Below are 26,406 nucleotides of genomic sequence, written 5' to 3' on the forward strand. Positions count from 1 at the left end.
GATATTGAACATCTTTGTACTTTTTTTTTTGCCATTTGTATGTCTTCATTGGTAAAAAGCCTATTAAGATCTTTTGCTCATTTTAAATTGGTTGTCTTATTGCTATTGAGCTTTAAGAGTTTTTTGTATATTCTAAAAAAAAAAGTTTTTTGTATATTTTTGATACAAGACTTTCATCAGATATATAATTTGGACATATTTTCTCCCATTTGTTGGCTTGACTTCATTTTCTTAATGTTTTTTGAAGTGCAAATGTTTTAAATTTTTATAAAGGCCAAATCTTTTCCTTTTTTTATTTTTATTTTAATTTTTTTGAGTAGGCTCCATGCCCAACATGGGGCTTCAACTCATGGCCCTGAGATCAAGAGTTACATGCTAAGTTGACTGAGCCAGCCAGGCACCCCTCCAGTTCTTTTCCTTTATAGATTGTGCCTTTGGTTTCATATCTATGAAATCTTTGCCTAACGTAAAGTCATGAAGATTTTTCTCCTGTGTTTTCTTCTGCAAGCTTTATAATTTCAGTTTTTACGTTTACGTCTGTGCTCCATTTAAACTTTATTTATTTATTTTTTTAAATTTTTATTTATTTATGATAGTCACACACACAGAGAGAGAGAGGCAGAGACACAGGCAGAGGGAGAAGCAGGCTATGCACCGGGAGCCCGACGTGGGATTTGATTCCGGGTCTCCAGGATTGCGCCCTGGGCCAAAGGCAGGCGCCAAACCGCTGCGCCATCCAGGGATCCCTAAACTTACTTTAAAAAAATTTTTTTGGGGAGCAGAGAGAGCTTGTGTGTAGGGGGTAGAGGTGGAGGGGAGGGGCAGAAGGAGAAGAAGGGGGAATCTTTTTCTTTAAAAGATTTATTTATTTTAGAGGGACCTGGGTGGCTCATTTGGTTAAGTGTCTGCTTTGGCTCAGGTCATGATCCTGGGACCTGGGATTGAGCCCTGTGTCTGGTTCACTGCTCAGTAGGGCATCTGCTTGTCCCTCTCCCTCTGACCCTCCTCCCTGCTTGCGCTCTCTCTCTCTCTGAAATAAATAAATAAAATCTTTAAAAAAATATTTATTTTAGAGAGAGAGAGTGCATGCAAAAGTGAGCACAGGGGAGGTGGGAGGAAAGGGCCAGAGGGAGAGAATCTCAAGCAGGCTCCTTGCTGAGTGCTGAGCTCCATGCCAGGCTTGATCTCGTGACCCTGAAATCATAACCTGAACCGAAATCAAGAGTCAGACACTTAACTGACTGAGCCACCCAGTGCCCCTTAAAGTGCTTTCTATGTATGGTGTGAGGTAAGGATCTAAATGAATGTTTTTGCATGTTTGGATATCTAGTTGTTTCAGCATCATTTGTTAATGAGACTATTTTTTCCTCATTGAATTGCCTTGACACATTTGTTGAAAATTAATGGACCAAAAATACATGTTTATTTCTAGAGTCTCAATTATGGTACATTGATCTGTCTTCTTAATTTAAATTCCACACAATTTTGATTACTTAGCTTTTTATTTTTTTTTTATTTTTTTATTTTTATTTTTATTTTTTTTTTTAAATTTTTATTTATTTATGATAGTCACATACAGAGAGAGAGAGAGGCAGAGACACAGGCAGAGGGAGAAGCAGGCTCCATGCACCGGGAGCCCGACGTGGGACTCGATCCCGGGTCTCCAGGATCGCGCCCTGGGCCAAAGGCAGGCGCCAAACCGCTGCGCCACCCAGGGATCCCGATTACTTAGCTTTTTAAAAAAAGATTTTATTTATTTGAGAGCGAGCTCTCAAGAGCTTGAGCAGGGGGACAGGAGAAGGGAGAGGGAGAGATTCCCAAGCAGATTGTGCTGAGCATGGAACCCCATGTGGGGCTTGATCCCATGATCCTGAGATCATGACCTGAGTAGAAACCAAGAGTCAGATGCTTAACTGAGTCACCCAGCTGCCCTGATTACTGTAGCTTTAGAGTAAGTTTTGAAATTAGGAAGTGAAAGTTCTCCCATTTCTTTTTTTTTTTTTTAAGGATTTTATTTATGTATTTATTTGAGAGAGAGAGATAGTGAGAGGGAGTACAAGTAGAGAGGAGGGATGGGGAGAGGCAGAAGAAACAGGCTCCCTGCTCAGTAGGGAGCTCAAGGTAGGGCTCCATCCTAAGACCCTGGGATCATGATTTGAGCTGAAGTCAGATACTTTAACTCACTGAGCCACCCGGGTGCCCCTTGCATTTCTTCTTTTTCAGTATTGTTTTGGTTATTCTGAGTCCTCTGCACAAATCCTGCTGAGATTAAGGTAGGGATTATGTTGAATCTATAAATCAATTTGGAGATAATTGCCACCTTAATAATATTGACTCTTCCAATACATGAATGTGAATGTGGAATGTCTTTTCATTTATTTAGATCTTTAATTTCTTTCAAGAAAAATGTGTATTTTTCCTAAATCTGTTTTTTTTTTTTTTTGGATACCGTTGTACATGGAATTATTTTTCTAAATTTCATTTTTGGATTATTCACTGTTACCATATAGAAATGTAATTGATTTAAGTATATTGATCTTACATTCTGTGACCTTGCTAAAATTGTTTTTTTAGTTCCAATATTTTTGTTTCTTAATTAATTTATTAGGATATTCTTATAGTATCATAGTTTTACTTCTGGGGTGCCTGGGTAGAAACATGGGGTCATGAGTTCAAGCACCACATTGGGCATAGAACTTAACTTAAAAAAAAAGATAGTTTTACTTCTTTCCTTTTAATATATATGCCCTTCCTTCCTCCTCCTGTCCTTCCTTCCTACCTGCCTGCTTTCCTTCTTTCATTTTTCTTTTCTCTCTCTCTTTCCTTTTTTTTCTTGTGCTGTCTAGAACCTCCAATACAGTCTCAAATAGAAATGGACATCTTAAAAAAAAAAAAAAAAAAGAAATGGACATCTTTGTTTTGTTCCCTTAGGGGAAACTGTCAGTTTTTCACCAATAAGTATGCCAGTTGTAGGTTTTTCATAATGCCCTCTATTAGAGTAAATTTCCTTGTATTCCTAGTTTGTTGAGGTTTTTTTTTTTTTTTTTTAAATCACGGATAGGTTTTGAATTTTGTCAAATGCTTTTTCTGTATCTATGGAGATTATGTAATTGTCTTTTATTTTAGTAAACTTGTATATTACATTAATTGATTTTTAGACATTAAGTCAATTTTCTATTTTTGGGATAAATCCCACTTGGTAATGTTGTGTAATCCTTTTAAGATATTGCAGGATTTGGTTTGCTAATGTTTTGTTGATTACTTTTTGCATTTCTATTCATGAGGTATATTGGTCTGTAGTTTTCCTTTCTTGTGATATCTGATTTGATTTTAGGTAATCTGAGTTAAGAGAATGAGCTGGGAAGTGTTTCCACCTTCTCTAAAGTGAGGATTGATATTCTTTCTTTTTGAATTGTTTGTTATACTTTATTAAGGAAGCCATCTGGACTTGAGTTTTCTTTGTGTTTAGATTTTTTTTTTTTAATTTTTTTTTTTTAATTTATCTATGACAGTCACACACAGAGAGAGAGAGAGAGAGGCAGAGACATAGGCAGAGGGAGAAGCAGGCTCCATGCACCGGGAGCCCGACGTGGGATTCGATCCCGGGTCTCCAGGATCGCGCCCTGGGCCAAAGGCAGGCGCCAAACCGCTGCGCCACCCAGGGATCCCTGTTTAGATTTTTAAAATGATTAATTCACTATCTTTAACTGTTATGGGTCTATTCAGATTTTATTTCTTTTGGGGTTAGTTTTTATAATTTCAGTATTTCTAGGAATTTGTCCATTTGGTCTACATTGCAACTTGTTGGCATAAAGTTGTTCATAGTGTTTATTATAGTACTTCTAGGTTGGTAGTGTTGTTCCTTCTTTCATTCTTTATTTTTATAATTTGAATCTTTTTTTTTGTCAATCTAGCTAAAGGTTTAGCAAGTTTGTTGATCTTTTTTTTTTAAATTATTTTATTTATTTATGATAGTCACACAGAGAGAGAGAGAGGCAGAGACACAGGCAGAGGGAGGAGCAGGCTCCATGCACCGGGAGCCCGACGTGGGATTCGATCCCGGGTTTCCAGGATTGCGCCCTGGGCCAAAGGCAGGCGCCAAACCACTGCGCCACCCAGGGATCCCTGTTGATCTTTTTAAAGAACCAAATTTTGGTTTCATTGATTCTCTGTGTTTTATTTTAGTCTTATTTAAAAAAAAATTAAAGTCACATATGTACATTATTTAAAGAATCTCATGTTCTACGGGGCTTACTGCTATTAGGAAAGATAGCAAAACTAATTTGCTTGTGAGAAATCAGTCTTTTTTTTTGTATATTTTTATATTGGAGTTTGACTTGCCAACATATAGTATAACACCCAGTGCTTATCCTGTCAAGTGCCCCCCTCAGTGACCATCACCTGGTCACCCCATTCCCCACCACGTCCACCTCCCTTTCCACTACCCCTTGTTCATTTCCCAGGGTTAGGTGTCTCTCATGTTCTGTCACCCTCACTGATATTTCTCACTCATTTTCTCTCTTTCCCCTTTATTCCTTTTCACTATTTTTTATATTCCCCAAATGAATGAGACCATATAATGTTTGTCCTTTTCTCTGATTGACTTACCTGACTCAGCATAGTACCCTCCACTTCCATCCACGTTGATGCAAATGGTGGGTATTCGTTGTTTCTAATGGCTGAGTAATATTCCATTATATACCTAGACCACATCTTCTTTATCCATTCATCTTTTGATGGATACCACACTTGATCTTAGCCAAAAGGCCGAGAAGCGATCTTTTGATGGATACCGAGGCTCCTTCTTCCACAGTTTGGCTATTGTGGACATTGCTGCTATAAACATTGGGGTGCAGATGTCTTGGTTTTTCACTGCATCTGTATCTTTTGGGTAAATCCCCAGTAGTGCAATTGCTGGGTCGTAGGGTAGCTCTATTTTTAACTCTCTTTGAGGAACCTTCACACAGTTTTCCAGAGTGGCTGTACCAGTTCACATTCCCACCAATAGTGCAAGAGGGTTCCCCTTTCTCCACATCCTCCCCAACATTTGTTGTTTCCTGTCTTGTTAATTTTCCCCATTCTCACTGGTGTGAGGTGGTATCTCACTGTGGTTTTGATTTGTATTTCCCTGATGGCAAGTGATGTGGAGCATTTTCTCATGTGCTTGTTGGCCATGTCTATGTCTTCCTCAGTGAAATTTCTGTTCATGTCTTTTGCCCATTTCATGATTGGATTGTTTGTTTCTTTGCTGTTGAGTTTAATAAGTTCTTTATAGATCTTGGATACATATAGATATATAGATATAGATATAGATATATATATATATAGATATATATGTATATATATATCTATCTATCTGATAGGTCATTTGCAAATATCTTCTCCCATTCTGTAGGTGTGACAAATCAGTCTTGAGGGGTACCTGGGTTGCTTAAGTGTCTGTCGTAGGGTCATGATCTTAGGGTCCTGGGATGGAGCCCAACCTCAGGTTCCCTGCTCAGTGGGGAGTTGGCTTCTTCCTCTCCCTCTGCCCCTCTCCCTGCTCATACTCTCTTTCGCTCTCTTGTGTGCACATGTGCAGGCTTGCTCTCTCTCTCTCTCAGTAAATAAATAAAATATTTTTAAAAAACCCAGCAAATCACTGTCTTGATCTCTAGAAACCATGGTTTTCAATTCTCTGAGATGATTTTTATTTTAAAAAATTTTTAAATTTGATTTAATTTATTTAAAATTTTGTATCTTTTATATTGAAGTATAGTTGACACATAATGATACATTAATTTCAGTACAAGATAGTGATTCAACAAGTCTATGTTATGTTATGCTGTGCTCATTAAAAGTGTAGCTGCCATCTGTCACTATACTCTGTGCAGGGGCCAAACTAATCTCTGTATTATTCCAATTTTAGTATATGTGCTGCTGAAGCCAGCACTGTCCCCATGCTCTGAGATGATTTTCAAAATCTATGTCTCTTAAAAATTTTTTTGTATTGCTATTTGATTTTTTGGGTTTAGCCGTTATCGACTGACTGCTCCCACTACAGAAGCTCATAATTTTATTCAGGCTTGTTTCCTTTTTCTGTATATTTAGTGATTATAATCTTGGTTAGTTTTCGATGTTTACATTATTATAATTTTGAACACTTTCTAGTTGAGCCATGTAGTAGTATTTAGTAACAATTTTTTGTCTTTTGTACATTATTTTTCTTGGATTTGATAATTGTTCCATTGATTGTTAAATTTCTATGAATTTATCATGAATTCAGTGTCCAATCAAGTGGTACACATTTCTCAATATGTTCAGATAATTGAAGTAATCTGGTTTATTTTTAATTCCAGTAGAGTTAACGTAAAGTATTATATTAGTTTCAGATGTACAAGAAAGTTATTCAGCAATTCTATACATTATTTAGTGCTCATCAAGATAAGTGTATTCTTAATCTCCTTCACCAATTTCACCCATCCCCCTGAAGTATTCTGTTGTTTCTGTTTGCATCTTCTTCAGGAAATCAGCTGGGACAGATGGGCCTTTAGGAGCTGTGCTTTTGTCACAGGTACACAGTTGTTACCAGGTGTTCCTTCATTATCCTGGAAACCGCTTTGCTGTTTTTCTGTCTTGAATATTCTACTTTTGAAATCCCATGTCTTTCTCAGTTTGGGTCCTTATTTTAGTGGAATCTTCCATCGGCCTCTTGAGAAAGTTCATGGGAGGTAAATGTTTTGGTGCCTTGTAGATCTGAAATAGTCTTTTCTTATTTCCATGTCTTTGAAAGATAACTTGTTGGGCATAAAATTCTAAGTGGAAATTATTTTCCCTTGGAATTTTCTCAGGCATCTAGGAGACTTTTACATTTACTTTTTTTTTTTTTTTTTAAGATTTTATTTATTTATTCATGAGCAAGACCGGTAGAGAGAGGCAGAGACATAGGCAGAGAGAGAAGCAGGCTCCATGCAGGGAACCCAATGTGGAACTCAATCCTGGGACTCCAGGATCACTCCCTGGGCCAAAGGCAGGCACTAAACTGCTGAGCCACCCAGGCATCCCACATTTACTTATTTTTTAAAAGATTTATTTACTTATTATTTGATAGAGAGAGAGAAAGAAAGAGACAGAGCACAAGCACATGGAGGGAGAGGGAGAGGGAGAGGGAGAATCCTGCTCCTCAGGGAGCCTGATTTGGGACTTGATCCCAGGGCCTTGGGATCATGACCTGAGCTGAAGGTAGATGCTCTACTGACTGAGCTACCCAGCCGCCCCTACATTTACTTATTTAGCTTTTCATTTTTTAGTTTGTGTTTTGATTTCCAAGAGTTCCGTTTTTTTGTTGTTGTTGTTCTCTGAATATTTTTATCACCTTCAGTTTTTTTTAAAGATTTTATTTATTTATTCATAGAGATGCAGAGAGAGAGAGAGAGAGAGAGAGAGAGGCAGAGACACAGGCAGAGGGAGAAGCAGGCTCCATGCAGAGAGCCCGACGTGGGACTCAATCCAGGGTCTCTAGGATCACGCCCTGGGCCGCAGGCGGCGCTAAACCGCTGCGCCACCAGGGCTGCCCTTAAGTTTTTGTTTTATGGATATTATATCTCCTCTTATTTTTCTGAAGATGTGTTTTTTTTCCCCCTTTTAAAAGTTCTCTTTTCCTTGCATAATTTTTGCGGGTTCTTCCCCCCAGTCCCCAATTTGGTCTCTAACTCTTGCTTCCTAACTTCTTGTGATCCTTAGGTGACTGTTCAGATTTAAAAGTAGGGGCCTCATGTCAGGCTCCGTGCATGGAGCCTGCTTCTCCCTCTGCCTGTGTCTGCCTCTCTCTCTCTGTGTCTCTCATGAATAAATAAATTAAAAAGAAATAAAAATAGGGGCCTAACAAGCTTGGAAGCTCATTGTGTAAGGCCTTGTGTTTGTGGCATTCTCCATAGGGAGATGTGGTTAAGGTGTTTGCTGGAGAACCCCTAGCATCTGCATCTTTAGGTCTTTTTCACCTTGCTGGTTTTCACCTTCCCTTCTCTACTTGGCTGCCATTGTTTTGGCAGACAAGCTGTTTTAGAAGACCAGGGCTCTGACTTATTACATAATTTTTGGCTTGAGTCTCCTATTTTTGGTATGGGATCTGATACAGTTTGTATCTGATGTCTCTAATCCACAGACCTTCTGTTTTATCCTCTCCAGGGAATAAGCCCTTACCTAGTGTTCTTCCAGAATGGAGAAGAGATCGGTACCCAGTTGTGTGGTTTATGGTGTAGAGGACCTGAGGATCTCATTTCTTTGGCCGACTTTCAACCAATTATGTTGTTTTCTGCTCTTTTATCCCATTTTTCAAAGATACTGTCAATTAATTGAGCTTTGGGGGCTCAGGTGTAAATCAGTTTTTTTTTCTCACTTTTGGCTTTAAATTCAATTCTCTTATGTAAATCAGTTACCACTTACCACCTGCTTTCCAACTTCTAATATTTTATTGCTATTGTCTCATCCTCTGTGCTCTTTCTCCTTGTGCATTTTTTTTTTTTTTAAAGATTTTATTTATTTATTCATGATAGTCACACAGAGAGAGACAGAGAGGCAGAGACACAGGCAGAGGGAGAAGCAGGCTCCATGCAGGGAGCCCGACGTGGGATTCGATCCCGGGTCTCCAGGATCGCGCCCTGGGCCAGAGGCAGGCGCCAAACCGCTGCGCCACCCAGGGATCCCTCTCCTTGTGCATTTTTATCTCTAAATTCTCTTTGCTGATACTTTCATTACATTTTTAATTTTAATTTTGGGGGGACAGTGCTTTATAGTCTGCTGTTTTTTAAAAAAATATTTTATTTATTTATTTATTTATTTATTTATTTATTTATTTATTTATTTATTTATTTATTTATGAGAGACAGGCAGAGAGGCAGAGACACAGGCAGAGGGAGAAGCAGCCTCCATGCAGGGAGCCCGACGTAGGACTCGATCCTGGGTCTCCAGGATCATACCCTGAGCCAAAGGCGGCACTAAACTGCTGAGCCACCCGGGCTGTCCCTGTTTTTTTTTTTTTTTTTTAAGTTTTTATTTATTTATTCATGAGAGACAGAGAGAGAGGCAGAGACACAGGCAGAGGGAGAAGCGGGCTCCTCCGAGGGAGCCTGATGTGGGACTCGATCCTGGGACCCAGGATCACAACCTGAGCCTAAAGCAGATGCTCAACCGCTGAGCCACCCAGGTGTCCCTGTTTTTTTTTTTTTTTTTTTTTAAGATTTACTTATTTGAGAAAGAGAACGAGAGCAGGGGTTGGGGCAGAGGGGGAGAGAATCCTAAGCCGACCTGTGCCCAGTGCGGAGCCTATTGCAGGCTCGCTCTCATGACCCTGAGATGACACCTGAGCCAAAATCAAGAGTTGGAAGTTGAAGCGACTGTGCCACCCAGGCAACCTAGTCTGCTATCTTTAAGCTGAATCTATATTGTCACTCATACTTTTTTCTTTTTGTAATATGTATTTATTACATTTGCAATAAATATAGTATTTCAAAAGGTAAAAAGAACTCAATATTTTCCAAAACTACACAGGGTTTGATAGGACCATTCTTTAAATACCATCTTGAAATGGTGGTTTGTTTCTAGCCATACACTTTTTTGTATTTCTCGCAAGCTTCTGTAATTGACATCTTGCACTAGATTGTAAGTTTCTTTAGAGCAAAGATGTCATGTTCCTTGTGATCTCTGAAAAATAAGTTATTAGAAATACCAGAAATGGTGGAAATACACTTAGTGAGAATTATATTTTATTTTCTCATTTTATAGGTTGAAGAATGCCTCATCTGATGTAAAACAAATGTTTAAAAGTGAAACAGACTTGGATATTACTGCTGATCTCAGAAAGAAACTTCATCGGGCTAAGAAAGAAAAATTGGAAATAACAACTAAGCACAATGCAGAGGTAGAATTGTTTTTCTTTTTTTTTTTTTCTTTTTTTTATTTTTTTTAGAATTGTTTTTCTTTCAAATAATGTCAAAAGTAGAATTTGGTTATTTTAGATTCATTCATATTACAGACTCCATGTTTAACATCACCTTGACATTTTTGAGCTTAAAAAGGAATTTATAATAAAGAAAACAGTGTTTTTAAATATAGTAGAATTGTATAGGAGTGTTTAGAAGTTTAATGAATTATTAGATTTGTATGTTGTCTTAAGTTTATTTAATTAATTTCTTTAGATTTTATTTATTTATTCATGATAGAGAGAGAGAGAGGCAGAGACACAGGCAGAGGGAGAAGCAGGCTCCATGCAGGGAGCCTGACGTGGGACTGGATCCTGGTCTTCAGGATCACACCTCGGGCTGAAGGCGGCGCTAAACTGCTGGGCCACTGGGGCCGCCCTCTTAAGTTTATTTTAATTAATGGGTTAAACTTGATAAAATAATTGATGAATGCCTTTAGTGACTAAATGTCAATTAGACATTTTTGAAATTTTAATTTAGATTCTTTATGGCTCAATCATGGAACAATCTTAAGTAGATTAAAGTGTGGAATTTGTAAAAGATTTATTTACCTATTTTAGAGAGAGAGAACTTGTGCATGTACACATGTCTAAGGGGCGGGGCAGGAGAGAGAGAGAATCCCCAAGTGGAATTCCTGCTGAGCAAGGAGGCTGATGAGGGGCTGAATCCTGGGTGCCTGGGATCATGACTTGATCTGAAATCAAGAGTTAGCCGCTCAACCAACTGAGCCACCCAGGCACCACTGAGTATGGAACTTTTAATCATAGTGTAATTAATAAATTATCCTAGTTTTTATTTTATGATATTATTATAGCTTTTATTACTGTGTATGCATATGCATAAATATATATATTTGATGTTATGTGTGTTTATTCCCAAGATAGTAGCTCTCTTTTTCTCTAAGATAATTCATGAATTTTCTGTTTATGTCACTTCTGTCTGTTGTGTTTTTTCTGTTTTCTCTTTTTTTCTGTTTAATCTTACTCTTTAAACTCAGCTTTGACAGCCTGGTTTGGTGGAAGAATATTGAGTTACACAAATCTGGAGTCATCCTTGGCCCTTCCATTTATAAGATATGTGACCTTGGGGGAACAATTTATCCTGTATATCATTGTTTTCTTACTGTGAAATGCCGGACCCAAAGGGTTGTTGTGATAACTAAGGGAAATAAAATTCATAGAGTGTCTGTGCTCTGTAAGAGTAGCTGTAATTTATTGACATTTAAGGATAAATAGTCTGTTTTCCTTCCTTTTTTGCTGAATTCCGATGCTGTCCTGTCAGGAAACCTTTTAAAGCCTCCCTAGGTGAAACTAATTACTCCTTTCTTTGCTCTCCTATAACATGTTGCTGTTACAGGTGTTTTGGGGGTAAAACATTTATTTCATGCTTACCTGTTCTTCATTAGTCTGTAAGTTTCCTAAGAGCTGAAAGCAATGACCATGCTTTGTCCCCATATCTCTCACGTTTCTTCCTGGCACAGAGTAGGTCCTCAGTGGCTGTGTGTTGAATAAAAAAATGACTTTTTTTGTATTGTCTAAGGAACAGTGGCTTAAGTAACAAGCAACGAATATATGACAGTTTTATATGTACTTTTAGTGGCAGTTGAGGTAATTTTAAAGGGTAATTGCAATAATTGCTTTTATTGACATTGTAATATTACATACTGAATATAAAATATTTGTAAAGTATATATTGTTTATAATCTCCAAAACTTATTTTTAAAACCAAGTGTACATTTTACTTAATAATTATATCATGATAATCATTCATCTATATCCTTTCACACTATTTTCATTTGTCATCATTTGTCTTCTCCCTTTGTTGAAAATGTTTTAAAATATGTGTTCACATGAAAGAGATAGGACATTATTTCAGGGAAGAAAGATAATTTTCTTGCAATAGGCAGTTATAATGGTTCAACTCCAGTTTCATATTACTATCCATTCTTACTCCTTCAGTTCTTTGTTTAGATGATTTTACTTATATTATGTAGTAATTTTTTTTAGTCCTATACTCTTTAAAATGCCTGTAATAAAGCAAGGCTGAGAGGAATGAAACTATATAAAAAACTAAGGCCATAATTTACTTTATTAGATACTTTTTTTTTTAAAGATTTTGTTTATTTATTCATAGAGCCACAGAGAGAGAGAGAGAGAGAGAGAGAGAGAGAGAGAGAGAGGCAGAGACACAAGCAGAGGGAGAAGCAGAGGGAGAAGCAGGCTCCATACAGGAAGCCCAACGTGGGACTCGACCCCCAGTCTCCAGGATCACACCCCAGGCTGCAGGCGGCGCTAAACCGCTAAACCGCTGCACCACCAGGGCTGCCCTTTATTAGATACTTCTAATGTTAACAGGCATCATACTGGTGATTAGCATAATATATCTTTAAAATCTGGGGTGCCTGGCTGTCAGTACAGCATGTGATTCTTGATTTTGGGGTTATGAGTTAGAACCGCATCTTGGGCATAGCGAGTACTTAAAATCTTAAACAAAACAAAACAAAACTATATCCATTGGTGGATGGATACAGAAATTGTAGTGTGTATGTTCACACACACACACACTGGACTATTATATTATTCAGCCATAAAATAAAATGAAATCTTGCCATATGTGACAACATAGATGGGCTTTGAGGGCATTATGCTAAGTAAGATAAGTCAGAAAGATAAATAAGATAAACACAGTATGCTCTCATATGTGGAATGTAAAAACAAAAAACCAAAAACCAAGCTCATAGATAGAGAACAAATTGGTGGTTGTAAGATGTTGGAGGTAGGGGGTGGGCAAAATGGGTAAAGGGAGTCAAAAGGTACAAACTTCCAATTATAAAATAAACAAGTCATGGGGTTGTAATATACAGCATGGTGATTATAGTTAATAATACTATATCATGTACCTGAAAGTTGCTAAGAGAGTAGATCTTAAAATTTCTCATCACAAGAAAAAAATTTGTAATTATATATGGTGACACATGTTAACTAGGCTTATTGTGGTGATGATTTTGCAATATATATAAAATATGAAATCTTATGCACCCGAAACTAATATGCTATGTCAATTAGATCTCAATAAAAAATGAAATTAATACCCTTAAAATCTCTAGGAATTTTATTGTTGTGGGTTCTTGGATAAGTTATTTAATTTTCCTGAACTTCAGTTATTGTTGAGATTTATTAGTAGGCAGAGGGTATGGAGAGAGGGGTCACTAATACGACTCAGTACTTCTAGATGAAACTAGGTTGCCCTGATGTGGATTTTTGGGATGGGACAATGCCACAGGATTTTCAGTGTTGCAGTGATTGTTAGAATCATTTGAACATGGTAATAGAAATGTGTGAAAGAGGACACGAGAGTGTGAAGCTATTCCAATAACTCCTTGGTCCAGACAGTGATGCTAGAGTAGGAAAATGTCTTTAAATGAGGATGGAAGAGGATAAAAAAGGACAGTATAACTTTCTTTAGCCAAAAGGTACTGGAAACTTAGGACCAAGCAGTAGACTTTTTAGGCTTCAGGACCTGAAGATATTGTTTGATCCAGCTAGTCCTTTTAAGAGTAGGTGTTCTTAAGCTGGGGTCCTTAGAAACAGACACCAAGGAATCCATATACTTAGATGGAGGAAAAATTACATTTTATGTTTTATTAACCTCTAACTTGTTAAGCATTTCTCTCACTTATGAAAGGCTTAACCCAGTTGGCCCTCCTTTAACAAGCCATAGTAGTATTAGCAGTACTTTTGACTTTATCATCACTGGAAATCACAAAGACACAATTCAGGATTTGCAAGTTTTGAGATACTATTTATACCTGTTGCTACTTTGAAATGACAGTGATTGTTGGACCTGTAAGTAGAGCTTGTTATTTAGTGGGTTATTAAAGAAGTACATTATGGCATCACAAATTTGCTTTTATATATTTGTTTTTATACTTTGATTCTTTTTGTTATCCTGTATGTTTTATTTTATGCATTTAATTACATTATTTGAGAAGGCTTTGCCAGATTGCAAGGAGGGTCATAGCATAATAATTATGAAAATCCTTTCTGTTAGAGGCTGAGGCATGCTGTAGGGGGCATAAAGGAAGATACGGAGAATGACACAGGGAGGAGGTTCTAAGACAGGTAGTTGAGCATAAAGATGTTAACGCAGAAATGTTTTAAGAAGGAGGTAGATCCCATTTTACTGCTGTTGCACGTGCTGCACCTTCAGTGAGAAAACAACAACTCATGAGCAGAGGGTAGGTTTCTGTCAGTTGTATGGGTGGCTCAAGAAAACAAATATGGGGGGATCCCTGGGTGGCTCAGCAGTTTAGCGCCTGCCTTTGGCTCAGGGTATGATCCTGGAGTCCCGGGATCGAGTGCTGCATCAGGCTCCCTGCATGACGCCTGCTTTTCCCTCTGTCTGTGTCTCTGCCTCTCTCTCTGTGTCTTTCATGAATAAATAAATAAAATCTTAAAAAAAAAAAGAAGGCTGCCCATCTCTTGAATTCCTATGTGCACCATAATCAATTAGATGCCACCACAAATACTTAGGATCAGGAAGCTAAGATTACTTCTATAGTCCTGTTTTCCATTGTAGTAACTGTCCTCATCTTGTTTCTGATGGTTAATTCCTACCACTTGGACTTTGCCACTCTGGAATTCAATTATTTTGATTGAAATTGGGGAGTCCGTCTCAATTGTGATGTCTTCCACCATTATCTGCATCATCTGCTATAATCTCTGGTATATGGAGATTAGTTTCCGGAGCTTTATAAGGGTGCTTGTGCTGCCTGTGCCAGTGTATTTTATAGCATTTTAAGTAGGAAAAGAATATCCTTTGCACTCTTGAAGAGGATGTACTTAGAGAAAGGAGAAGTTTTGGTTTGCTCACATTAAATCACACACTTCTCCTTAAGTCTCCATATTATGTCAGAAAAGTACTGGCATTTTGACCTTATGAGTGATTGTCGGCTGGTGTTGAATTCAATCTACAGTCACCCACCCTAGCAAACTGTTAGAACTAGCTTATTAAGTCCAAAGCAATCCTGTGTATGTTCTGCAGGTTCCTGCTAATACAAGATTAGCAAGATCTTGCATTTCATTTGCTACATAAGCCACTTTTTTCCTGGAGCAGACTATGCATTTCTCCACCTGTGACATACTGAGATCAGAATTTATCTATGGTGACAAAGATACAGTCAACAAAACTAAAAGACAACCTACAGAATGGGAGAAGATATTTGCAAATGACGTATCAGATAAAGGGCTAGTTTCCAAGATCTATAAAGAACTTATTAAACTCAACACCAAAGAAACAAACAATCCAATCATGAAACGGGCAGAAGACATGAAGAGAAATCTCACAGAGGAAGACATAGACATGGCCAACACGCACATGAGAAAATGCTCTGCATCACTTGCCATCAGGGAATACAAATCAAAACCACAATGAGATACCACTTCACACCAGTGAGAATGGGGAAAATTAACAAGACAGGAAACAACAAATGTTGGAGAGGATGCGGAGAAAAGGGAACCCTCCTTACACTGTTGGTGGGAATGTGAACTGGTGCAGCCACTCTGGAAAACTGTGTGGAGGTTCCTCAAAGAGTTAAAAATAGACCTGCCCTACGACCCAGCAATTGCACTGTTGGGGATTTACTCCAAAGATTCAGATGCAATAAAACGCTGGGACACTTGCACCCCGATGTTTCTAGCAGCAATGTCCACAATAGCCAAACTGTGGAAGGAGCTTCGGTGTCCATCGAAAGATGAATGGATAAAGAAGATGTGGTTTATGTATACAATGGAATATTACTCAGCCATTAGAAACGACATATACCCACCATTTGCTTCAACATGGATGGAACTGGAGGGTATTATGCTGAGTGAAGTGAGTCAATTGGAGAAGGACAAACAGTGTATGTTCTCATTCATTTGGGGAATATAAATAATAGTGAAAGGGAATAGAAGGGAAGGGAGAAGAAATGTGTGGGAAATATCAGAAAGGGAGACAGAACATAAAGACTCCTGACTCTGGGAAATGAACTAGGGGTGGTGGAAGGGGAGGAGGGCGGGGGGTGGGGGTGAGTGGGTGATGGGCATGGAGGGGGACACTTGACGGGATGAGCACTGGGTGTTATTCTGTATGTTGGTAAATTGAACACCAATAAAAAATTAATTTATTAAAAAATGAATATTGGGTAACTAAAAAAAAAAAAGAATTTATCTATGGTGACAAAGAGTGGTGGACGTATGCTTGCAGATCCTCTGGCAAGGCAACTGTTTGAGGTGTGCTCATTATTAAGTCTTTAAGCAAGGGATGACAAATTGTCTCAGGGAGGAGAAGCTGCTTTTGTTGGTAAGGGATGTTTAGAGGAGATTTGGAAGTTTATAATTTTCAGGTTTGTCTAATTCTAAAAGTCCTCATCCCATCTCCTATGCTCCTACTTCATTCCCAACTGATACCTACTACCTTAACATTAGAAACTTGGTGAGACACTTCATTCAACTTGTAATGTGATTCTGCATTCCTCCTAATTAGATTTTCTGTCTGGACCTTAGCCTTATCAGCATGGGGCTATAAGATATAAAAGATTGTTTTAAAGTTAACATAGAAACTCTGACTTTCGGGCTATTTTGAACTGATATTCTAAAGCTTTGAGATTATCACTTTGTGTTTATAAGCTAATGGTCACATTTAGCCTTCCCACTCTGCAGATCTTGAAATAAGCAATGCTGCCTTAATGGTTAAGTGCAGTTCCTACTTCATTTCTTCAGGGCTTTGTCCTCAACTGGCATTTTATTCTAAACTGCACATGATAATTTAAGTAATTGTGATCCCACTATAAGCCATGGGTCACTGCAAAAGTGCCCTATTTCTGCCTGCAAAGAGGTCTTCATTGATTGCTGGGAGGGACTGTCCAGGAGAATTTGAAGCAACAGGTAAGACAGGGACGCTGCTGAAGTTAGATCTGGAGCGGGAGTACTACCCTGGGTTCACTACTTTTGCCCTTAAAAGTATATCACAAATGCCTCCTATTGGCCAAACCTGAGAGGCCACTTGTCAAGGGATCCTGGGAAATGTAGTCCTATAATACAGAGCAGAGCTGCAGAAGAATAGGGAGGGGATCTGAGGGCAAACAGGTGAATGACTGGCACAACTGGGAATGCCTAAGTGTTAACAACTTTAGTCTTATGGGGACGGATGAGATATGGTGGGCAGAGAGGGATAGAGTGATTCTGAAACAAAATGAGTTATCTTGAATACATAATTAAGATTCTATGATTTTTTCTTTATTATTAAAAGATTTGTAAATTCTTACTTGTAAAAGTATTTTGAAGACATTTACTTTGCTAAAATATTTTAAAATTAAAATGATCATTTTCTATTCTTTATATGTGGAAAAGAATGTCATTCTGCTGCACTGTACATATTAACCACTACTTAGGGTAATTTCTGATGTTGCTTTTCTGAAATTCTTTTGTTTTTTTCTTTCTGATAATGGCATCATCTTTTTCTAGCCTAGTATAGTAGCTCAGTGCTGTCCTACGTGATGCCTTTCCAGTATTCTCTCTCATCCATCATTTCTTTCTTGACCACTGGTAGCAAATAATTTTGCTTTTTTTTTTGAACTATCATAATATTTTTACCTCTTTTATAAAACTTATTCTGTATGTCTTTCTATAAAATTTCATTACTTGAGATCAGGGACTCTATAATGTTTGTTTTATATCTTTCATGGTACTTGACACATAGGAATTGTTTAATATTATTTAATGAATCATTGATTAGATCATAGAATTTTGGAGTGGGAATGGAGTTTATAAATCATTTATTCTGACTCTGACGTATCTTCTGTCACACAACTCATGGAAGGATTTTAGATAAATCTAGTTATTAATTATGTAGTTGTGCAGATATTAGATAAATATTGGTTCATTAAAATCCCTACAAAATTAGCACTTTTATGACTTCATGCTCCATCAGTCATGTCATAAGAGAAATATTATAGACAATATCTACCAAACTATGCTTTGTTGCAATTTGCTTCTTGATTTCATTTCAGGAATAGGAAGAGGAGAGGGGAGGATGAATCTTTTTTTTTTTTTTTATAAATATATTTTTTATTTTTTTTAAATTTTTATTTATTTATTTATGATAGTCACACACAGAGAAAGAGAGGCAGACACATAGGCAGAGGGAGAAGCAGGCTCCATGCACCGGGAGCCCGATGTGGGATTCGATCCCGGGGTCTCCAGGATCGCGCCCCGGGCCAAAGGCAGGCGCCAAACCGCTGCGCCACCCAGGGATCCCGGGAGGATGAATCTTAAAGTACTTACTATGTGTCATTTTTTTCACTTCTTAGTCATGACTATTTCTGTTTAAAACTTGCAATGTTTAAGGGGTACCTGGCTGGCTCAGTCAGTAGAGTATGCGACTCTTGATCTTGGGGTCATGAGCTCAAGCTCCACATTGGGCATAGGGCCTACTTTATTTTTTTATTTTTTAAAGATTTTATTTATTTATTCATGACAGAGACACACACACACACACAGAGGCAGAGACACAGGCAGAGGGAGAAGCAGGTTTCCATGCAGAGAACCTGATGTGGGACTCAATCCCGGGACCCCAGGACCATGCCCTGGGCTGAAGGCAGACGCCCAACCACTGAGCCACCCAGGCATCCCAGCATGGGGCCTACTTTAAAAAAACCTTGCGGTTTCTCTTTATTTTTATGAGATCATGTAAGAATTTTTGTTTTTCTTTTTTTCTCTAGTGGATTCTCTAAAATTAGAAAACTAATGAGTGTCATTTGTTAGGGCTAGTGCTTCTTTTCCAGTCTTTTAGAAAAGTATAAATTTATACATTCTTGTCTTATAAATATTATAGAAACAAATTTCTCTAAGACATTTAAATGTTTGGGTGCATGATCTCATAATCTTGGAGACATATTTTAATACTGGTTCATGATCTCAAAATTTGTTTTCAGCTGACTAGCTATGAGAGCCAGATTGCCAAGCTGCGATCCGAGGTTGAAAAAGGAGAGGCATTGCGACAAAGTCTGGAATATGACCTGGCCGTTGCTAGAAAGGAAGTTGGTCTTGGAAGACGGGCTGCTGAAGAAAGGTTAGCTGAGGCACATAGAATCCAAGAAAAACTCTGTGGTAAGACTTTTATTTTTTCCCATGCTTAGGGTTTAACATTTTTTTTTTAAACATTCTATTTATTTATTCATGAGAGATACAGAGAGAGAGACAGAGACACAGCAGAGGGAGAAGCAGGCCCCATGCAGGGAGCCCGATGCAGGATTCGATCCCGGGACTCTAGGATTACACTCTGGGCTGAAGGCAGGTGCTAAACTGCTGAGCCACCTGGGCGTCCTAGGGTTTAACCTTATTGTATATCATTACTCACTGTTGTGTATGTTCGCCATATAGGGTCAGAGGTAGGGTTTTTAATCTTTGGCCTATGATGGACAGACTTTACTGGATGTGTATAAGGTCTTCTAGCATTCATGTGAACATTCATTTTCTTTACATTAATTTTTTTAATGTTGTGCATGTATGGAAAAAGGGGGTCAAAATCCTGTTAATCACTTTGTAGAGCAGTTGTTCCATCCAATCAACAGAATCACATAGAGATTTGAAAAAAAAAAATCATAGGACCCCTATCTAATTCTATCAGTTAGAATTTCCAGCTTGAATTAAGGAAGGTATGTGATGTGATGAGCACTGGGTGTTGTTACACTGTATGTTGGCAAATTGAATTTAAATAAAAAAAAAAAAAAAGGAATTTCCAGCTTGAGAGAGTCTGTATGTTCAAGAAGTACTGCAGGTGATTTTGTTGATGGCCTGGGTTTGGGATCCATAGGGTTAGAGGGTGGTACCTAGAAAAGAAAAATGTAGTAGATTTAATCCTCAGAAGCTCTCTGTTAAATAGCATATGAGCACTTAAAAATCTTTTTATTTAAGTATAATATATGTAAAGAAATGTGCCAGAGCTCCTGGTTGGCTCAGTTGGTTAAGTGTCTGCCTTCGACTCAGGTTGTGATCCCAGAGTCCTGGGATCAAGCCCCACAGGGACTTCCTGCTACATGGGGAGTCTCCCTCTGCCTCTGCCTGCCTCCCCCCCACATGTGCTCACTGTCTCTCTATCGAATAAATAAATAAAATCTAAAGAAAAAAAAAAAAGAAATGTGTCTGATATAAGCATATAACTCATAGGAAGCACCCAGATCATGGAATGGAAAATTACCAGAAGTCCATCCACATGAATAACTACTATCCTGGTTTTTAATAGCAAGGATAAATTGTGCCTCTTTTCTTGTGCTTCATATTAAATAGAATCATTTATGGGCTCTTTTATGTCTGGTTTTCCTTCAACATTGGGTGTGTGAGTTCATCCATATTGTTGTATGAACTCTGTATTGATGCTTAGTATTATGTTTTATGACATACCACATATATTTATCCATTTCTGTTAATGAGCACTTGGGTAATGTCCAGTTTTTTGTTATTAAGAGTAATGTTGCTATGAACATTCCTTTTCCTTTTTAAGCTTTTATTTTTAAGTAATCTGTATTTAACATGGAGCGCAAATTCACAACCCTGAGGTAGAGTTGCATGCTTCACCGACTGAGCGAGCCAGGTGCCCCAGTGTTGCTATGAACCTTCTTGTAGGCAACAGGTTTTAATTAAGAGAACATTGAACTTGAATTCAGTAGATTTAGATTTAGATCCTGGTTTTACCACATACTTAGTGATATTTGAATGTAGGTTGTTTTAAGGATGAAGTGACAATGAAAAGTGCTTTGTTAATAACCACATGGGACTAAACAAATGTTAAATTGCAGTTATTGTAAAGGTTATCTGGTCCAAGTTGTGGCCAGCTGTCTTGGGTTAGAAGTATTTTTGATTACTCCTGGTATTTAATAACCACAACACTACCTGGAACTTATCAATGCAAGAATCGAGAGGCACTAAATATATCAGTTAATGACTTTGATTTAATTATGAGGAGGTTGAAGTCTAGGAAAGATGGGAAGTTACTTTCTCGAAGTCAGATGATTTTCACAGACATTCTATAGAGGAAAATAGAAGAATAGCCATTAATGAGATGAAAAATGCTTAACCTCACTTGTCTTCAGAGAAATGCAAATGAAAACCACAGTGACTGTTACTACGTACCCATTAGATGGTGCTAATTGAAAAGACTGTCAATACCAAATGTTAGTAAGGATGTAGAGCAACTGGAACTTTTATACTTTGTAAGTGGGAAAGTAAATGGTACAATTACTTTGGGGAAAAACCTGGTAATTTCTTTTAAAATAAACAGTTGGTGGACAACTTGTTAGATAGTCAAAAGGTTTATGAACTGGAAGCACCAGATACCTCTGGAATTAAGAATTGGAATAACAGTAGTAGGTAAAATAAAGAGGGTTAAATGAAAGCTCTTTGTTCTAGAGGCAAATAGGTTCTTAGATCTCCTTCCCAAGAGCATGCTGCTCTGGGATTGCTCTCACTTTCTAGAGGGAGCTGGGAGTTGGGTGGCTTAATCTCTGGAAACAATAAAATACAGGGTCTCCAGACTAGCAAGAACAGGAATATAGCATACTCAATGCTGAATATTGAGAAACTATTTCTTCCGGCCTCCTTTTTCTGTTGATTTCTCCAAAAGCTAGCACCCAGATTTCTATATCCATGTGGGAGCTTGGAAGACTCTTCTATTCATCTGACCAAACCAAGAGGAAAAACCTAATGATATTGATATTGGGAGTTTCCTAATAAATGACCCAACCAGATCCTCCTCCAGTAAAGGACTATGGTTATCAAGCCCTATCCTGAAGTTCAGAATCTAGGTGGTGGGTATATGGGTAGGTATGTAACTGTGTCACCATTACAGTTACCCTAGTTCAGAGAAGACAACCAAGAATTAGCAGATGCTTGGGGAGAGCCTCTAAAATGTAGAGAAACAAAATAATTAGGAAGAATCAGAAACTCTGAGAAGACTTAATAAGTAACATTAATATCTTAAGAGCTGAAAGAAAATATATTCCATCTATAATGTAAGAACCAGATGTTATTAAAAAGAAGGGAAAGCTCTTAGAAATAAAAAATGTGAAATCAGGAATGACAAATGTCAACAGAAGCATTGATAGATGAAGATGAAAGAAATCCCCCAGAAATCAGAGTAAAAAAAGACAGAGGTGGAAAAATAGGAGAGAATAGGCAAGAAAATTTGAGGGTCAACCTGAATAATAGGGTAATATTGAAAGAAGAGATAAGGGAGGAAACAGGGAGGGATAAATCATCAATGAAATTATTTAAGAAATCATCTCAGAACTAAAGGTTATGAGTTGCCAGATTGAAAGGGCCCATTGAACATTCACCACTATGACAAGAAATAGACCCACCTGAAGGCAAAGCTTATTATGCAATTTCAGAAGAATGGAGACAAAGTGAAGATCCTAAATTTTTTCAAAGAGAAAAGAAAGACACAAAAGGCACAAAAAGAAAAATAGGCCATATGCAAAGGAATGGGAACCAAAATGACCTTAAATTTCTTGCCTACAGTCTGGATACTAGACCATGGAATAATCTCATGTAGAGATAGTAACTGGATTGGAGTAACTGGATTGAAGAGGAGACTTTTTGTGCCTTTTATACCTTCGAATTTTGAATCTTTTGAATATATGATCCATTTGAAACACAAACATGGTTTATTTGTTTATTTATTTAAGTTTCAGAGGAAGAGTTTAGTGATTCATCAGTTGCATATAACACCCAGTGCTCATCACAAGTGCTCTACTTAATTCTCATCACCCAGTTACCAATCCCCTCACTTACCTCCCCTCCAGTAACCCTCAGTTTGTTTCCTATAGCGAAGAGTCTCCTTATGGTTTATCTCTCTCTCTGATTTCATCTTATTTTATTTTTCCCACCCTTTCTCTATGTTCATCTGTTTTGTTTCTCGAATCCACATATGAGTGAAATCATATGATATATATCTTTCTCTGACTGACTTATTTCACCTAGTTTAATATCCTCTAGTTCCATGCATGTCTTTGCAAATGGCAAGATTTCATTATTTTGATGGCTGAGTAATATTCCATTGAATATATATAACACATCTTCTTTATCTGTCGATGGACATCTGGACTCTTTCCATGGTTTGACTATTGTGGACATTGCTGCTATAGACTTTGGGGTTCATGTGCCCCTTTGAATCACTATATTTGTATCCTTTGAATAAATACCTAGTAGTGCAATTACTGGGTTGTAGAATAGCTCTATTTTTAACTTTTTGAGGAACCTCCATACTGTTTTCCACAGTGGCTGCTCCAGTTTGCATTCTCACCAGCAGTGTATGAGGGTTCCCCTTTCCCTGTATCCTGGCCAACATCTGTTGTTTCCTGACTTGTTAATTTTAGCCATTCTGACTGTTGTGGGATGGAATCTCATTGTGGTTTTGATTAACACAGATATAATTTAAAAATAATACTGTTAACTATGACTTTTTTTTTTCTATTTTGGTTTGTTTAACAAGTGTGTTTGTATGTATTTCCTCATTTTATCTTCACAACAGCTTAGCAAGGAGGCATTTTACTCCCATTAAGGGTTAAGAATCTGAGAAGTTTAATCAGGTGGTAGGTGATGGAGCCAGACCTGTGAGTGTTTCATTGCATCTTTTCTAGATTCTGAAATAGAGCAGCAGCCATAGTGAGTTGAGATGTGTTAGTTATTGTTGAGGTAATACTCGAATAAGAGGTGAGTTGAGCCGAACCTTGGTGGAGTCAGTAGCTATAGTTCTAAGGGTTGTGAAACAGTAGTTCCCAATTTCAATTTTTGTGACAGCTTCATGTGTAAATGTGTCACAACTAAGTTGTTGCCAGTAGTGGAATATCAAAATCTGTAATCTATTAGGTCTTTTTAAAAAGTACCCCTGTAGTGGCTTCTGGGGGGCTCAGTCGGCTAAGCATTTGCCTTCGGCTCAGGTCATGATCCTGGGTTCCTGGGATTGAGCCCCACATCGCACTCCCTGCTCAGCAGGGAGCCTGCTTCTCCCTCTCCCTCTGCCCTTCCCTCTGTGTTCTTTCATGCTTTCTCTCTCTCAAATAAATAAAGTCTTTATTAAAAAATAAAAAAAAGCCCTATATGTCACAGTTTAAAAAATGCACATTTGATTTATTTTCTTGAATAGGAGAAAAAATAGTAGAATTGCAGCTGGTGCTAGAGGTGCACTTAAACTTGGGCATGCCTCTAGGAATATGTTGTTCGATTTCATGTCAAAATCACCTTTGTCTGAAAGCAAAGAAAAGATGGAGAAATTAGAGAGTAGGCTGTTCTAGATAGAACAGTGAGTTTTTCAAGAGCTAATTGAGGCAAAGTGGTTAAATGTTTTGTTCTAAGTTCACACTGTATATGGTTATAAAATCAACTCCGATTCTTAGGTGTGTGAACTTCTAGGGACTTTATTTGTGGTTGTAAATATACCTATTATTCTTTCATATTTTAATAGCTCAGAATGCAGAACTTCAAGGAAAGTCAAATGAGATCGAGAAGGCATTCCAGACTTCCCAGCTGAAGTGGAAAGAAGAATGCAGAAAATTTGAACATGATTTGGAGGAAAGAGACAATATAATTCAAAATTGCAATCGAGAATATGATTTACTTATGAAAGAAAAAAGCAGGCTAGAGAAAACCCTACAGGTAAATTATTTTTATTTTTTAAAGATTTATTTATTCACTTTAGAGAAAGAGAAAGAGAGCGGGCACATGTGCACAAGCTGGGGTGGGGGAGGGGCAGAGGGCAAGGGAGAGAGAGAACCTCAAGCCGACTTTCTACTGAGCTCTAACCCAGAACCCCAAGATCACAACCTGAGCTGAAACCAGGAGTCTGACAGTCAACTGGCTAAGCCATCCAGGCACCTCCAGGTAAATTATTTTTATAAAGGAATTTTTCTAGAATCATTGAGATATGTTACACATTTATTTGAAATTATCCTTAAAAAAAAAAAAATGAAATTATCCTTAGGAAGGGAAATATCTACCAAAAATCAAGAAAATCTGATTTCCTCCTATCTACCTCCCTTTCTTCCTCTTTTCTTTCCTTTCAGGGGCATTTTTAAGTGTGTTTTTTGTAATATGTTTTAGCAATATATTAATTTGTATGTTGTTTTCTTTTGTGAGAAACAGTTTGAGATTTCTGATCAAACTAAAGGAACTTACTTGTGTGGGAGTATAAGAAGACGAGAACCTCCTGTCCTTTAGGTGCAGCAGTAGGAAAATTTGGAAGTTTTGAAATATGGGCTCTTGACTTTGGTCTGAATATGCAATAAATACAAAAAAATTTATATATCTGATATAAACTTCATTTTCTATGTAGAGTATATTTTATACAGATATGACCAAATATTTGATGACCTTTTACTGAAATTATTTGAACTATTTATCTTCCAATTTTTTGTTTTTGTTTTTTTAACTCTCTAAAGTAAAAGTATGATTTAAGGTTGAAGTTGCCAGCCCCTTAAAAGATACATTTTGAATTGCCTATATTTGTCATTTTTTTTTGAAGCACCAATTTAAATAAAAAACAAAGTGATAGAAATGCTTTACATTTACCACTAATGACTTTCCAGAATTCTGGAGAAATAACTCTTTATTGAAAGTAATTTTACACAAGCATTTACTAAATGTAAAAGTTACAGTACAAGGTTCCATGGCATTGTCAGCAGATCTGATTTCCTTCACGTCAGACAATTTGTCTCTTTAGCGTTATGTTCCCAGATCCTCTAACAATGCCTGGTGTGTACAAGGGCTCCCTTAGTATCTGAATGGGGGGGAGTTTAGGTTCCCAGGTCCCTGAGGGGCCTTGTATAACCTTCCTCATGTAAAATGTCTAGAACTATGGGGAAAGAAGCATAATGGCAGCAGCTCCTTATAATCAGTCAGTCAGGCTGCATTTCAGGTTGTAAGATCTTTCTGTGATCTTACTCAGCTACTTGATTTTATGCTACTGACTTTGAGCTGATCTGCATAGACTTTGGGGGAATTTGGGGTTGAATAGGAGTCACACTAGCTGGAGGGGACTTTTGTGATGACTTTCCATTAGTGAAAGTTCTAAGGGTAATCTTTACTATGCAGATCACTGCTACTGTTTATATGAATACAGAAGGCTCTCCCTTCTCTATCAACCACACAATCTTGTGTTAATGGAAACTTAGTTTTAAATTGGGCTTCTTGGGGAACCTGTATTTTATATACATATTTTTAAGATTTTATTTATTTATTTGACAGGGAGAGAGTGAGAGAGCACAAGTGGGGGGGGGGGGCAAAGAGAAAAGGAGAAGCTGGCTCTTGGCTGAGCAGGAAGTCCTATGTGGGGACCTGGGACTTGATCCCAGGACCCTAGGATCATGACCTGAACCAAAGGCAGATGCTTAACTGACTGAGCCACCCAGGCG

The 26,406-nt window shown here is 37.8% G+C and overlaps 1 protein-coding gene and 1 pseudogene across 10 annotated transcripts in view; one reads left to right on the forward strand and one right to left on the reverse strand.

Moving 5' to 3' along the window:
- Nucleotides 1-26,406, forward strand: part of CCDC171 (coiled-coil domain containing 171) — a 322,833-nt gene that overhangs the window by 12,959 nt on the left and 283,468 nt on the right. For all 10 annotated transcript variants that reach the window (XM_038552441.1, XM_038552440.1, XM_038552446.1 and 7 more), the window contains 3 exons: nt 9,763-9,898; nt 18,934-19,108; nt 24,462-24,652. In XM_038552441.1, the coding sequence (XP_038408369.1) occupies nt 9,763-9,898; nt 18,934-19,108; nt 24,462-24,652 (502 nt within the window). The remainder of the gene's footprint in view (nt 1-9,762; nt 9,899-18,933; nt 19,109-24,461; nt 24,653-26,406) is intronic.
- On the reverse strand, nt 5,836-5,932 carry LOC119874076 (annotated as a pseudogene).

Source organism: Canis lupus, chromosome 11 (genome assembly GCF_011100685.1).
Source record: "Canis lupus familiaris isolate Mischka breed German Shepherd chromosome 11, alternate assembly UU_Cfam_GSD_1.0, whole genome shotgun sequence".
Lineage (NCBI taxonomy): Eukaryota > Metazoa > Chordata > Mammalia > Carnivora > Canidae > Canis > Canis lupus.